General features: G+C 42.6%; 1 protein-coding gene across 1 annotated transcript in view; it reads left to right on the top strand.

Moving 5' to 3' along the window:
• tbc1d32 (TBC1 domain family, member 32) overlaps window positions 1-13,006 on the top strand; it is a 52,116-nt gene that overhangs the window by 29,306 nt on the left and 9,804 nt on the right. The window contains exons 28-31 of the mRNA XM_061091686.1: window positions 256-339; window positions 5,350-5,419; window positions 10,812-10,927; window positions 11,708-11,862. Of these exons, the coding sequence (XP_060947669.1) occupies window positions 256-339; window positions 5,350-5,419; window positions 10,812-10,927; window positions 11,708-11,862 (425 nt within the window). The remainder of the gene's footprint in view (window positions 1-255; window positions 340-5,349; window positions 5,420-10,811; window positions 10,928-11,707; window positions 11,863-13,006) is intronic.

Here is a 13,006-nt window from a genome sequence, read left to right as displayed (position 1 = left end):
AGGGTTTCCTTCCATTTCCACAATCAGGTCTGCGGTGACCGCGGGTTGTTTCTCTGCATAGCAATGCGATACCACACTAAAAGCATCGCTGTCAGCGTTTACTCAAGCTTCCTGCAGCTGAACCAGGATCCTTTGAATCAGAGACTTTCCCGTCACAGAAGTAGTTTGGTGTATTTGTAAATTGGTTTTTACCTCGGACACAGTTATTTACTGCAGCATTAAAGTTTAACGCTTGTGTCTGTTTCCTCTCCTCAGTGCTGGCTGACCTTCTGGACAAGGTGGTCGTCCATCTATCCAGTTCCCCCACAGAGCGCTTCTTCTCTGCAGCTCAGTACAAAGGTCAGTGCAGGAGAGCAACACGCTCAGTTTTTCCATTAACAATTTAGACGTACAAAGGCTGTGCACTTGCTCAGTGGAAGAAGCCACATGCTTTCTGTTTGGAACATACATCTAACTTCTGTATTCTCTTCTGTTTTGCTCTATACTGGACTATAAAAGTACCATTCAAATAGGTACAAGGCAGTTTTATGTGTGGCAGGTGAAGACAAGGTTCATAAGGAACTGAACCCCGGCTACGATTCTAGATGATTCAATTCCTGACGAGAGGTCGAGCGAGACAGACATGATATCACAGGACAAAGATCAAGACGCAGCCTTGAAGCTTCATCAATAGAATTGAGCCCGAAACGCCTCGGACACAGAAGGTCTTTACTCACAGTTTCACAAGAAAAGCTCCAACCAGCATCACCATGGTTCAAACACAAAGCCCATTTCATAACAGGCAGGTTTAGAAACAGCTCCTGCACAAGTCAAAATAACAATATGTACTGGAGAACATCTGCTGGGGCTGTGCAAGTACAACATTGTCCCATAAGACCTGAATGGAGAATCTGAGGATAAGGGTTATACTTTATTTCACAGATGGTTAAACCTTCAGAGGAAACTGTGTGGTTTGCAAGTTTTATCCATAAAAACAGATTTGAGTAACACGACTTGACCCTGACTTGCACGGTCCTTAACTCTACCTACAGAGGAAGTTTTCCTGCACTGCAAGGTTAAGGTTAGTCGAGCCGTTCCAGCTTCGTCAGCTCCAGGGACTCCTGAATCAGCACACTGCTATTGGGGGGGGGGGGGGTCTGAAGGACTTAAAGCTTCTGGCAGAATGTCAGAAAGGAAGGTTTTTGTTGGCAGGAGAAGAAAACTGTTGCCCCATAGCGGAGGATATCTCTGGTGGCGGTCACTGAGGTGGTTTCAAAGCTCAGCATATCAGCACAGAGGCGGGTGGAGGGTTGTTGAAGCTGCTGATACTGTTGGGCTGTTTTCTTGTTGACACTACTTCAGTGTTATGTGGAGGTTGGATATCGTCTCTGTGGACAGGCTGAAAACTTAAATTTTAGAGCAGATCTTTCACCGCAGGATAGAAATTTGTTATGTCTCCCAAATTGAGCAGGTTAATAATTTAAGTAGGCCGGCTTGTTTGGTAGCCAGTGGGCTGCGGAGCCTGAGCACAGCAGCCGGAGAGAGATGCTGCTCATTAGTGAACATCCACCTTGTGAATCCTCCTAAAGGTAATGAAGTGCTAATAGTTAACACACTTTCTACTGACTGCAGTTACGGCTTATTGAGTCTTTTACCTGGAAAACTATTCAGAAGTCGAAGTTGAACGGTAAAGATATTTCTAAAGTAGTATAAAATGTCAAGTTATCACTCATGCTGTATGAAACTGAAATGATATATCTATTATTTTTCTGCTCTCGGTTAAACACCCGGTTATTAAGATGTAACAGTGGAATGAAATGAGCTGTCTTTGTTTTCGAGCCGCACAATTTGCTCCGGCAGGTTGAATAATACATTTGATTGTTGGACACTCGACTTCTGGACTCGTGGTGATGACGTGTGAGGAGAAACAACGGAGAACCTGAGCTGACAGAGGCTAACAAGTAAACGAGCAAACGAGTCGGCTCTCGAGTCGGCAGAGAGACTGTAGGCTGCGTCAAAACGTCAATCAAACATACAGAGGCCAAAGCACACACACACACACACACACACACACACACACACACACACACACACACACACACGCTACGCTACGCTACATGTAACTGGCAGATTGTAGAATAGAACAAGAGCTATGACAGCTCCTTTGTCTCCTCACAGGCTGTTAGGTGGGAGGAATATTAGATGGCATTGTAATAGCTGTGTGTGTGTGTGTGTGTGTGTGCGTGTGTGTGTGTGTGTGTTTGTGTGAGAAATAGAAAAGACACTAGAGAACCTACATCTTAAAGCACAGAGAGACCTATGATAATATGTGGTGTTGGAGCAGTTGGTACTGGAACATTACAAAACTGCATAAACATGCACAAAGTGAACTTTATCAACTCTAGAAAGAGGTTGGATCATTTAGGATCTATATTCCATTGTGCTTCGTGTCTGCGTGTAAAGACGTAGATGGGCGATACAATCCTTTTGCAGTTATCTATAAAAGTCGACAAATAGTTGAAGGATTATAAAGGATTTTCAAATATATCAAAATATTGAATAAACTATCATCTCAAGAGGAATAAACACATGAGGAATCAATTCATCTGTCTAAGATTTGAGTTGATGCATTAAGGTGCTCAGACCTTTATTATGAGTTTTAAGAAGGAGAAAGGAAACTGGTGACATCTTTAAAAGTGACAGAGTCCGTCGCAATCAGCAGACGTCAGTGAGAACAGCTGATCTTTTTTCATCCCTACATTTTGTGAGTTATGAGTATTTCAGAATGGTTATGGCGTGTGTGTGTGTATGTTTGTGTGAATAGGTAAATGCCATGTAGTGTTTGAGTGGTCCATTAGTCTAGAAAAGCTTTAAATAGAATCAGCCTGCTGGCCTTTTACTGTAAGTGCACTGGCTGGTCACAATTCATTTTCAGAGCCTTGTGACTGTTCTCTGTGATTAACTGTCTGTGTGTGAGTTGCCAGGTACTTTGGACTCACGCACTTTCTGTTGTGTAATATGAAACACCTACATGGCTTCAATGTAATTATATTTTTACAGTTTGAGCAAAAATGTAGAAATTTATTAACATCTGGATTGAAAAAGGTTCTTGTCTTTTTGACACTAATAATATTGTCATCATGTTGGAATCCAGCTATTACCACAGGCCAGGCATTTGCATAAAAGTACATTAAATGGACAGAGTCAAATTTAATTCAATGTGCCATAGTAATTCCTGTAATGTGGTTAGTGCTGAGCAAGCTGCTTTTCTTCAGAGAGCGAAGGTGACGGTACAGGATCGCCCCAGTGATATGGACTTAAGAGGCTGATGTCTTTATATATTAAAAACAAGAGGTCCCTTGATATATAATAAAGCCACACTTTATTATATACTTATAATAAAGTATATAATAAAGTGTATTATAAATAAGTTTTACTACAACGTAACGTTACGGTCCTCCCTCAGATGAGCCATACAGAAGCAAGAGGAGCGTGAAGGGTCTGAAGTTACTGGACGACGAGTCCAGTAACTTCAGACATATAATAAAGCCACACTTTATTATATATCAAAGACATTAAGAAAGTAATGCTTGTTATCTTCCCTGAGTGTGTTTGAGGTTATGACTGAATGGTTTGTGGGTAATAAGGAGTTTTTAAACCATCTGCAGTGTTATTTCCGGCCTGCAGCTGAACAGTTGTTTCACCATATTGTGATGAAGTTTGTTCGGAGGAGCTCGGTCGTCCTGAATCATGAAGCTGAACAGGAGCTGAGGGCAGAAGTGGGTCTTCTTCAGGAAGTGGAGTCTACTGTGTCTTATCTAGCACAGAGGAGGTGTTAATGGACTAAGATGTAAAAACCCAGCAGCTATGGACTCTGTGCTGCGTGATCATCATTAAGGATCAAACCTTCTATTGTCGTTTTGCTTAAGTGTCAAGATTGCGCAGCCTCCCTGTAGACGTGGGCTCATCTTAAAGGATTTCCTCTAAATGTGTCTGATAACAATCACTCGCTCTCCTATAAGCCCCTTAATTCTGCAGGCTTCATCATTTTTCAAGACTTTCTGTTGCTCTCATTAATCTCCCGCACAGAGGACTGTAAAGATTCTGGAAGCCGGAAATCGACTCAGAGCTGCAGATGCACGATATTACACCTTTCAACACTGGCTCTTTTCAAACAAAAGTTAAATGGCCTCGATTATTGTTATTACAAACTGTAAAATAGACTCTGGTGGCACAGGAAGACAGGAAGAGAGAGGATAGGGGGGTAGGCACGAAACAAATACAACAAGAGGGCATTCATCTTCATTAGACAGTAATTGCCATCAGCGAGAGGTTTTTAGAGATGTTAATATGTGAGGAGAGAAGGGCGAGAGAGGAAAGACACAGCTACTCGTCCTGCTGGGGCTTCGTGCTCTCACCAGAAGCTATTTTCTCTCAATTAATATGAGATTCGATGCCCTGTTATTAATCTGAATTGCCCAGCTTTGATTTTCCGAAGCTAACAATGTTGAATTATCACCTCGATATGTAGATCACAGCCAGAGTATTATCATCTCCCCTCGCACATTTCGGCGCCATTAGTCAGTAAATTGGATTTGAAGTTTTCCCAGCCTCAGAAGCTGCCTGGATATAATACTTCTCCTCGTAATCTCAACACAAACTGTCTGAAGCAGGAGATCCATTACACAAAAAATAATAACACTCTGTCTCCCCCAAAGCCAGTAAGCAGCGGAAACATGTCCCAAAACAAAATATCACTCCTCCTGCAGTTATTGCTTCATTCATCGTTGTCTCCACACAATTACAACTGGAAAACTCGAAAAGCTAATATATTTTTATGATTCTTCACACACTTAATGGTGCTAAGTAAGAGCCCATGAGAGCAGCCGGAGAGGGATGGCTCCGCAGTCTTTACAAAGCTTTGGCTTGTGCTTCCAAAGCTGCACTGCTCCAGTATTTTCCAGCGCAGTCGGACCCCAGCTGCACAGGCCTTAAGCCCGGAGATAAAGAGCTTTCTCACAAGGCTCAAAAGTTCATACTGTAAAGTCGTTTCTCTCCAAAAACTCAATGCCCCTAAACTCGTGAGTTACGACTCCACAAACCCTCGGCTGTGAAATGACTAATGTGTGAGCATTAGTGAAATTAGCACCTTGACACCACGTCGCCCTGCAAACATCACAATTAACTGCCGAGCAACTGCTGTAGGAACCGGCAGCCACGCCGTTAATTGGCGCCACATCACATGTGTTGTTCTCTGGAAGTCGTGATGTGTTGACACGTTTCTCCGACTCTCCGCTGAAAACCTCCATCCACGTCTCCTCTGTTCCTCCATAATAACTACCTCTCACTTCTAATTGCCTTGTTTTACAGCCGAGGAGAAGAGTGTGACGAGCGCCGTGTTGTCGTCCGTGGAGCAGCTGGGGATCAACATGTGTGTCAGGTATGGAAAGTGTCTGATGCTCATAAAGTAATATTTATCAAGACAGTGTTCTTACTGCAGCAGCCGGGGATCTGGTGAATGTGCCGTGAGATTTGGAAGCTCTTTCATTCGACTGGTTTTGTAAATAAGTGCAGTTCCTACGATTTAAAAAAACAATTTCTGATTTCTTGAGTTACCTCTGCTACAGACGTTATGTTTTTCAACCCCTGTCTGTATGATTGTAAGCAAAATACAGGGCTCGTGACTGCGACTGATCTGGTCGCATATGCGACTGGAATTTTGGCCGTGCGACTTGATTTGAAATCACGGTCGGACGCGTGCGCCTATTAATATAAGCAAAAATTTCAGGTGTGCGCCTAGATAATGGGCTGCAGAATGTCAGGCCTGGACTGGAATGAGGACTCAGAAGCAGAGAATATCACGTACCAGCACACTTTATTGATTTCAGAACCTCAATGCAGAGTGACAAACAAGAAGGCTATGAAAATCTCACTAACTATATCTATATAATAATATAATACTTGGCAAGCAATAACTGGGGAAAAAGAACTTCCTAATAAATACAAAACATACACTAGAAAAAGAAAAAGCTTTTAAACATAAACCACTCCCGAAGGAGGACAAACAAATGGCAAGAGCAAGAAATCCAAAGCGCTCCCGAAGGAGGAAAACCAAACTACTAATAAATGGGGCAAAAGAAAAGGCTCACCTAAACAGGAGGCTCAACAAACGAACTAAATCTCTCTAAACATAAATCGCTCCAAATGGGAGGAAGAAAAACAGTTTACAAACAACACAAAACAAAGCTAAACTGGAAAACTTTAACAAACAAAAAATCACTCTCAAGGAGGAAACAGAAAACAACTTACGTGGCGTAGCAAAAACTCTTTGGCAAAAACGACAATGACTGTGGGTAAGGCTTAGGTGCACGAACAAGAACGAAACACTTCGGCACAAGACAAAGGGGAGACGCAGACTATAAGCACATGAGGGTGAAGGGAGCAAGTGGAAACAATCAGAGACAATCAGACCGGTGACACATGAGGAAAGGCAAGTGACCTGAAACGAGAGGAGAGTTAGGATTTCAAAATAAAACAGGAAGTTACGAGACAAAAACCCCAAGACAAGACAAACCTCACCGCGGTGTGACACAGAACCAAGTCATAAGCTGGTATGAGCGCTAGAAATAATAAGATCCACGCCCCGCTGGCGAAAACTAGTCCCCTGACAGAAACAAGCGATCAAATAAACTACTCTGACACAAGCGATAGAATGATAGTTGCTGTCACTCGCCCGCTTACACAGAACCCGGAAGCGCTATCGCTGGCAGCGCTAGCAGCGCACCGATCCATAATTCCCATGATGTAATGCATCCTGGAGTCAGCTGATCATGATTCGCGAATCAAGGAGCAGATAGGATAAGCAACAAGCACAGTTAGTAAGCGTGTGTATGATTGGCCATACGTTTTCGTGAACCTGTCAGGGACAAGATGAAGCGCACAATATCGGATTTTTTCACCAAGGCCTCTCGAGAACGTTCGGAGCCACCGAACAGACAAGAAACCTCTGACAAGCCTGCATGTACGCCCGATAGCGATAGCGATGTGGAAGACCCGCCCACGGTCACGGCCGATGCGTGGCCAGCCTCCCCGGGCCCAGCGGAGCACGTGGAGGAACCTGTACCAAGCACGTCGACAGCCAGCGAGCCACCGAAAAAGAAGACCAAGACATACTCTTTTCAAAGTGCTTGGCTGACCCATAAAGACTTCCGGGACTGGCTAAGAATCACTACACAAGACGGCAAAACTATTATGCACCGCGCAGTACAAGGTGAGTGTTGTGTAATTATAGCTTAGTGCAGATAAGTTACTTTAAAAAGTTGTGATCTCTGACACTCTGAAATGGGTGGTTCAAAGGTCAGATGAACAACATTGCTTTAGATTAGAGGTACAGGGGCATGTCTTTGAAAGTTTCTGACCATTTTTTCACTTTTTCTAGAACATCTTACACCTTGTAAGCATCATGCTGGTGCTGCCAATTTCATCGGCGCAGTGTGAGAGGGGCTTCTCCGCTCAGAGACGAATCAAGAGCTCCACTAGAGCCAGCATGGGTGTGGGCACCGTGGAGGATTTAATCCGCATCTCTGCGGATGGTCCTTCACTGGAGGACTTTGATCCACTTCCTTCTGTAAGGAAGAGCCAGGAGACCGGAGTTCAGCCGTCCCTGCCCTGTCTAATGAGCTGACTGTTAACGTTGTTGTTTTTTCTTATGTACATGTATGATGTTGAGTAAGTAAGAAACTTAAAGGACATTATATATATAGTGTTGTAACACTATGGCACATGTAGGAGATAGTAATATGTTGTTCTACTGATCATGACTGTAAAACTGATTATATTTTTAGCTATTAATGTCAAAATTAATCCTGATCTGTGAGGCCATTCTTATGTATGATGTTAAGTTATTAAGAAAGGACATTATATATATAGTGTTGTAACACTATGGCACATGTAGGAGATAGTAATATGTTGTTCTACTGATCATGACCGTAAAACTGATTATATTTTTAGCTATTAATGTCAAAATGAATCCTGATCTGTGAGGCCATTCTTATGTATGATGTTAAGTTATTAAGAAAGGACATTATATATATATAGTGTTGTAACACTATGGCACATGTAGTAGATAGTAATATGTTGTTCTACTGATCATGACTGTAAAACTGATTATATTTATAGCTATTAATGTCAAAATCAATCCTGATCTGTGAGTGTCACCATGGTTTCTTAATGTAATAATATTCTTGTTATTTATTTTTCAACAGTTGACTGCAGGTACAAGAGCAGTCTGAGTAATAAAGAATTTGGTTAAAACAAATGGTGTGATTTGTCCTACTTCCCCTACCATCTAAACCACCTAAAATACCGTGCAATTATTTTCCACCTATCAATGTAGGCCTTTATCTAAGCAAGGTCATGCCTTACCTTTTATAATCTGTTCAAACATGTTATTCCAGGTTGTTAACATTGATCAATAGTAGTATTACTTGGTTTGGCCAACGTTTTATAGTGGTGCGCCTAGATTTTTGCTGGTGCTCCCAATTTTTCTGGCTTAGGAGCACAGTGCTCCTAAGCCAAAAAGTTAGTCTGGAGCCCTGAAAATAGCACAGAAATAACTAAACGGATTTCCGTGAAACTTGGTGGAATTATGTGTTTTGGGTCGAGGAATAACTTGATATTTTGGTGTGGATCCAGTTTTCTTTGTACACTTTCTTTAACAAATTCAAGATTGGGCATTTTCCTGCATGTTCCCAGTGAATAATTCATGGATCTTGATGAAAAGAGTGTGTGAAATGTGCTGCAGCTTGATAGAATTTGAAGGGGACTGTCTACCGAGTGCCATTGTAGTTGGTGATGCATTTTTCATGTTTCATTTTCATGCATTTTTTGATAATCTCTTTGGCTACAGTCTGATACTGGAAAAAAATATGTAAAGTTTGTATTTGCACGCAGCTGCAGCATATTTATGGTCCAGATTTATCTTCACATTGATTTCTGTTTCATAATTAGGCTTTAATCGGTTGTTTTCAAACCTCCGCCTCCCCCGCTCGTGTCTAAGTGAAGACGAGAGTCGGTCGTCATGCAACTTGCTCACAGTGACAACCAGCAGGTGTAATGTTTACAGTCCATCTTAGTTTAGCGTGTTAGCATGATAACAATTGGTGATTAGCACTAAACACAAACACATTCACAAATCTGATTACACACAAAACGATTCTGAATACACATTTACAGTTTTAAATCTAATCACACATCCGCGGTTTTCTTTAACACATTTTATAATCTGATTACAAACACACAGATTGACATCGTGAGATACACAAACAAAAACTAATGGTAAAATATTGGCACATAACTGTCACTTAAGTGCACACATGCAAAGAGTTAACGTAAATCTGCTACTTAAAGTAACATTTCCACTGTTTCCGTATTATGGTTATTTTTTAAAACTTTTTCTGACAGTCTGAGTCTTTTCTCTGCTAAATTCTGTGAGAGTTTCCTGAATCTAATCGAGGATTCATGACAGAGCCACGGCAGTGCTCCGACATTAACCTAGATTTAAACCTCTGCTTCCATTTCTCAGTCAGCTCATGAGCTCAAGTTGAAAAGGGGGAAGGTCATTGTCGAAGAAATAGAGAAAAGTCTTCTCCCACACGGGCGGGAAACTAAAAAACCAAGAAGTGGTGTTCGCTGTTTTCTTAAAATCAGCCGTTGGAGACTCTGAAGGACACAGAGACTTGTCCTCTCTGTCCTCACTCCAGCTGCTGAAAGCCCAGATGTTGTTCTGTCAACACCTGGTGTACGTTTAAGTCCACATTGACTTTAGTCGCTGAAGGAAACGTACACATGCAGGGTTATTATTCCCCTCTGCTCCGGGTGTAGAGACCTTCACACCTGACAGAGGTGCAGTGTAGGTGTTCTCCTGCTGATCTGCCTTCACTGTAATGAAGCCACTGAGCGTAGTTCTCTCCTCTGTCTCTCCTTCCTGTTTCTGTGAGTAGCCCCCCCGACTGGTGTTACTGTTCTCATTCCGCTCGTTCCTCTCTTTAAAGACCCCCTGCTGCTTCATTACATCGTGGATAGAAGTCCGCAGACGCCTTCCCCCCGAAGGAGCTTTGTAGCTGAAAAGTTTCACGACATGCTCATAAAAATCGTCATGTTTGCAGTTTTTGCATCAATGTAACACAGCACGAGAGCGTTGGACTCAAAGCAGCGTGTCTTTCTGGATTAAACGTTGTAAAGACATCAAATCTGTACTTAATCCACAACTTTACAAGTGTCAGATTTGTTCAGCTGAATGCGACTTGTTGAATAAAGTTTTGACAAGCTGCTTCTGGGTAATTGCACGAGGCCTCAGTATTTCTTTGTCTCTCAGTTCAGTGATTTAAACTCAATAAAAACGTTTCTGGTCCATGTTGAGCTCGTTGAACTCATTGTCGTGTTCATGGGACCAGTCTGAGGAAAGGGTCGTGTCATGGAGCTTAATGGCCGTTAGAAGACGGTGAACTGGAGCTCAAATGCCAAATTCTGACCCAACCACCTGCAGCCAAATCAAAAATTCAGATTAATCCAACCAGGCTACTCTTCAAATTGTCCAGTTTTCAAGGTTGTGGACGTGTTGTGCGTCCTGAGAAGCTTCTCTGCTCACCACAGCTGTAAAGAGCATTTATCTGAGTGACCTGTTGTTTCTGTGAGCTCAAACCAGTCTGACCAGTCTCACCAGTCGCTCACTGCCTGTCCGGTGCCAACAGTCAGTCGATTAAATCACATTTGACCTCATCTTAATGTTCGATGTTAAATCTAAAGTATTGTTGTGTGTCTCGTGTCCACAGGTACAGCCGACACCTGAAGCTACTCGACGATGACGCTGAGCTCGACTTGACGCTGCTCATGAAGCACCTGAAGATCTTCTTGTCCTCACAGAGAGTTAAATCTTCCTCAGAGCTCAGTATCCTTTTCCGAGACCAGGTCTGCATCATTCCACAGTTTATATGTAGTCAGGCTTTAACATTCCGCATCCTGTCATTAAGTACCCTATGGGTTTGGGTTATCAAATTAGCAATAACTGAAAATAAATAACACTGTTCCTAGACAAAGGAACATCAAACTACAAAGGTCAACACTCGCGTTAAGGAACCGAAGAAAAACTGAGTTGTAGCTCTGAGTGTTCAGACATTTATGGGAGCATATATACAGCTATAACTTACATATAACTTACAGAATAGCAACATTGGATTTGCAATCCAAGATAATTGTTCTACATAATATTGTATTATATTGTTCAACCCTATTAAATCCATAAATAACTTAAGTAGTTCACAATAAAAGTCAGTTTACTTTTGTCTGTACTTTTCCCAGTGTGCTGTTTTCGATGCCAAATGAAAACACTCTCATTCTGCTTTATTTATTATTCCCAATCATTAGCAGTGATGTGCTGACAGAGCGTGTTATTAATAGATGAGGCTCGTCCGTCAATCAGATTCAAAGAGCACGCGTGTGATGTTGCACTGGATGTGTTTGTTATTGAGGGTTCAGGCCGTTGTCATATCAACCAGCTCAGACTCTTCAGCACTCCTCTTTAAACCCGGGGTCCTTTCAGGTAAGATGAAAATAGTTTACAGTCCACACGTGTCTGTTTTATTTTACTGCCAATGAAGCACTTTCATGTTTATTTAACGTTGTTGTGCGTCTGAATCGTTCCCTTCGGCTCTTTGACTCCGACCGCCAGTCACTCAGCAGGATTGTTATCCCGGCCACGACTGGCTGGCCTCCACGGTCTTCCTCATCATGGCCGGAGATCCGGAGCGATCTCTGCGTTGGCTGCTCGGCCTCTCCTCTCTGCTCACCTCCGCATTCATCTGGCCTGCAGGGATACACGCATCTGTGAGTGTAATGGAATGCAAATGCAAAAAAACAGCACAATGAGTTCAGACGCAGACAAAAAAGGACTTAGCGAGGGTTTAACTTTTTGCAGTAATGTTGCAGCATAGAGGGAAAAATGAGATGGTGGCAGAGTTAAGGTTTGAAAGACCTTAATACCCACAGTGTCCTTAATGCATACAGTCACATATTGATCTCTGATATTGACAGACAATGCCACTTTGATCTAAATCGTAACTCAGGTCAACTCTTGAACCCGTAAAATGTATAAAAGGCCATATTTCCAATGCAAGGCTTCATATGTTGATGTAAACCTCCTTAAATTAAAGATGAGAATTGGACTTTGATGCTGTATCCATGATTTTACTTCCTTCAGGGCCTGAGAGATGCAAAACTAAAACTTAAAAACCTGTGATATCTAAAAAGGGACGCCTATAAAAGTCCTCCTTTTGAATCCCGCTTTCTTTCCTAGTCAGCATTTCAGCTATCACTGCAAAGCAAACACAGACGAATGGAGATGAAGATGAAGCGTAACAATATTTATTCGCACGACTCGACGCCGCGGTTTCATTTTTCAATAGTTGTTTGCTGAGCCGAGAAAGACGAGCGAGTCTGAGATGGAGACAAATGAACGGTGGTGGTTGGGGGGTGGGTGAAGTCAAATGAATAGTTTGTCTGAGGGGAAGAAGTTCAAAATGAAGTCTACTTTCAATTGGTCCAGATTGCAGAGGGAGAGCCGAGGTGCTGCGATGAAGTTTTACTGTCATTATCCCCTCCTCTGTCATCTTGTCGTCTCTGAAGTCTCTGAATCAATCACGGCTCAATTGGACTGAACGTGTGTTACCTGCTCCGAGTTCCTGATGCTGCTGCTGAATCTCTCCACTCGCCCGTTACCCTCCGTCTGCACCGTGTGGTCGATTCAGTCAATCGCTCGGAAAACAGACACACAAACACCTGTATGTGCACACAGAGCTGGTTGTGTTTGCGTTAAGGCTCTTATATACTTCTACGTGTCCGTTTCTCGGAGAGGTCTCAGCGGGAGACAAAGTGTCTTTTTGATTTTTACTTCTCCGACGACTATCCGTCTAAAAACAATTCCCCGCCAAACCCATAGGTGGCGCAACGGAAGACGAGCTCAGAGAAGCCT

This window comes from Limanda limanda, chromosome 18, assembly GCF_963576545.1.
Source record: "Limanda limanda chromosome 18, fLimLim1.1, whole genome shotgun sequence".
NCBI lineage: Eukaryota > Metazoa > Chordata > Actinopteri > Pleuronectiformes > Pleuronectidae > Limanda > Limanda limanda.
This window is presented reverse-complemented; position numbering and strand designations above follow the sequence as displayed.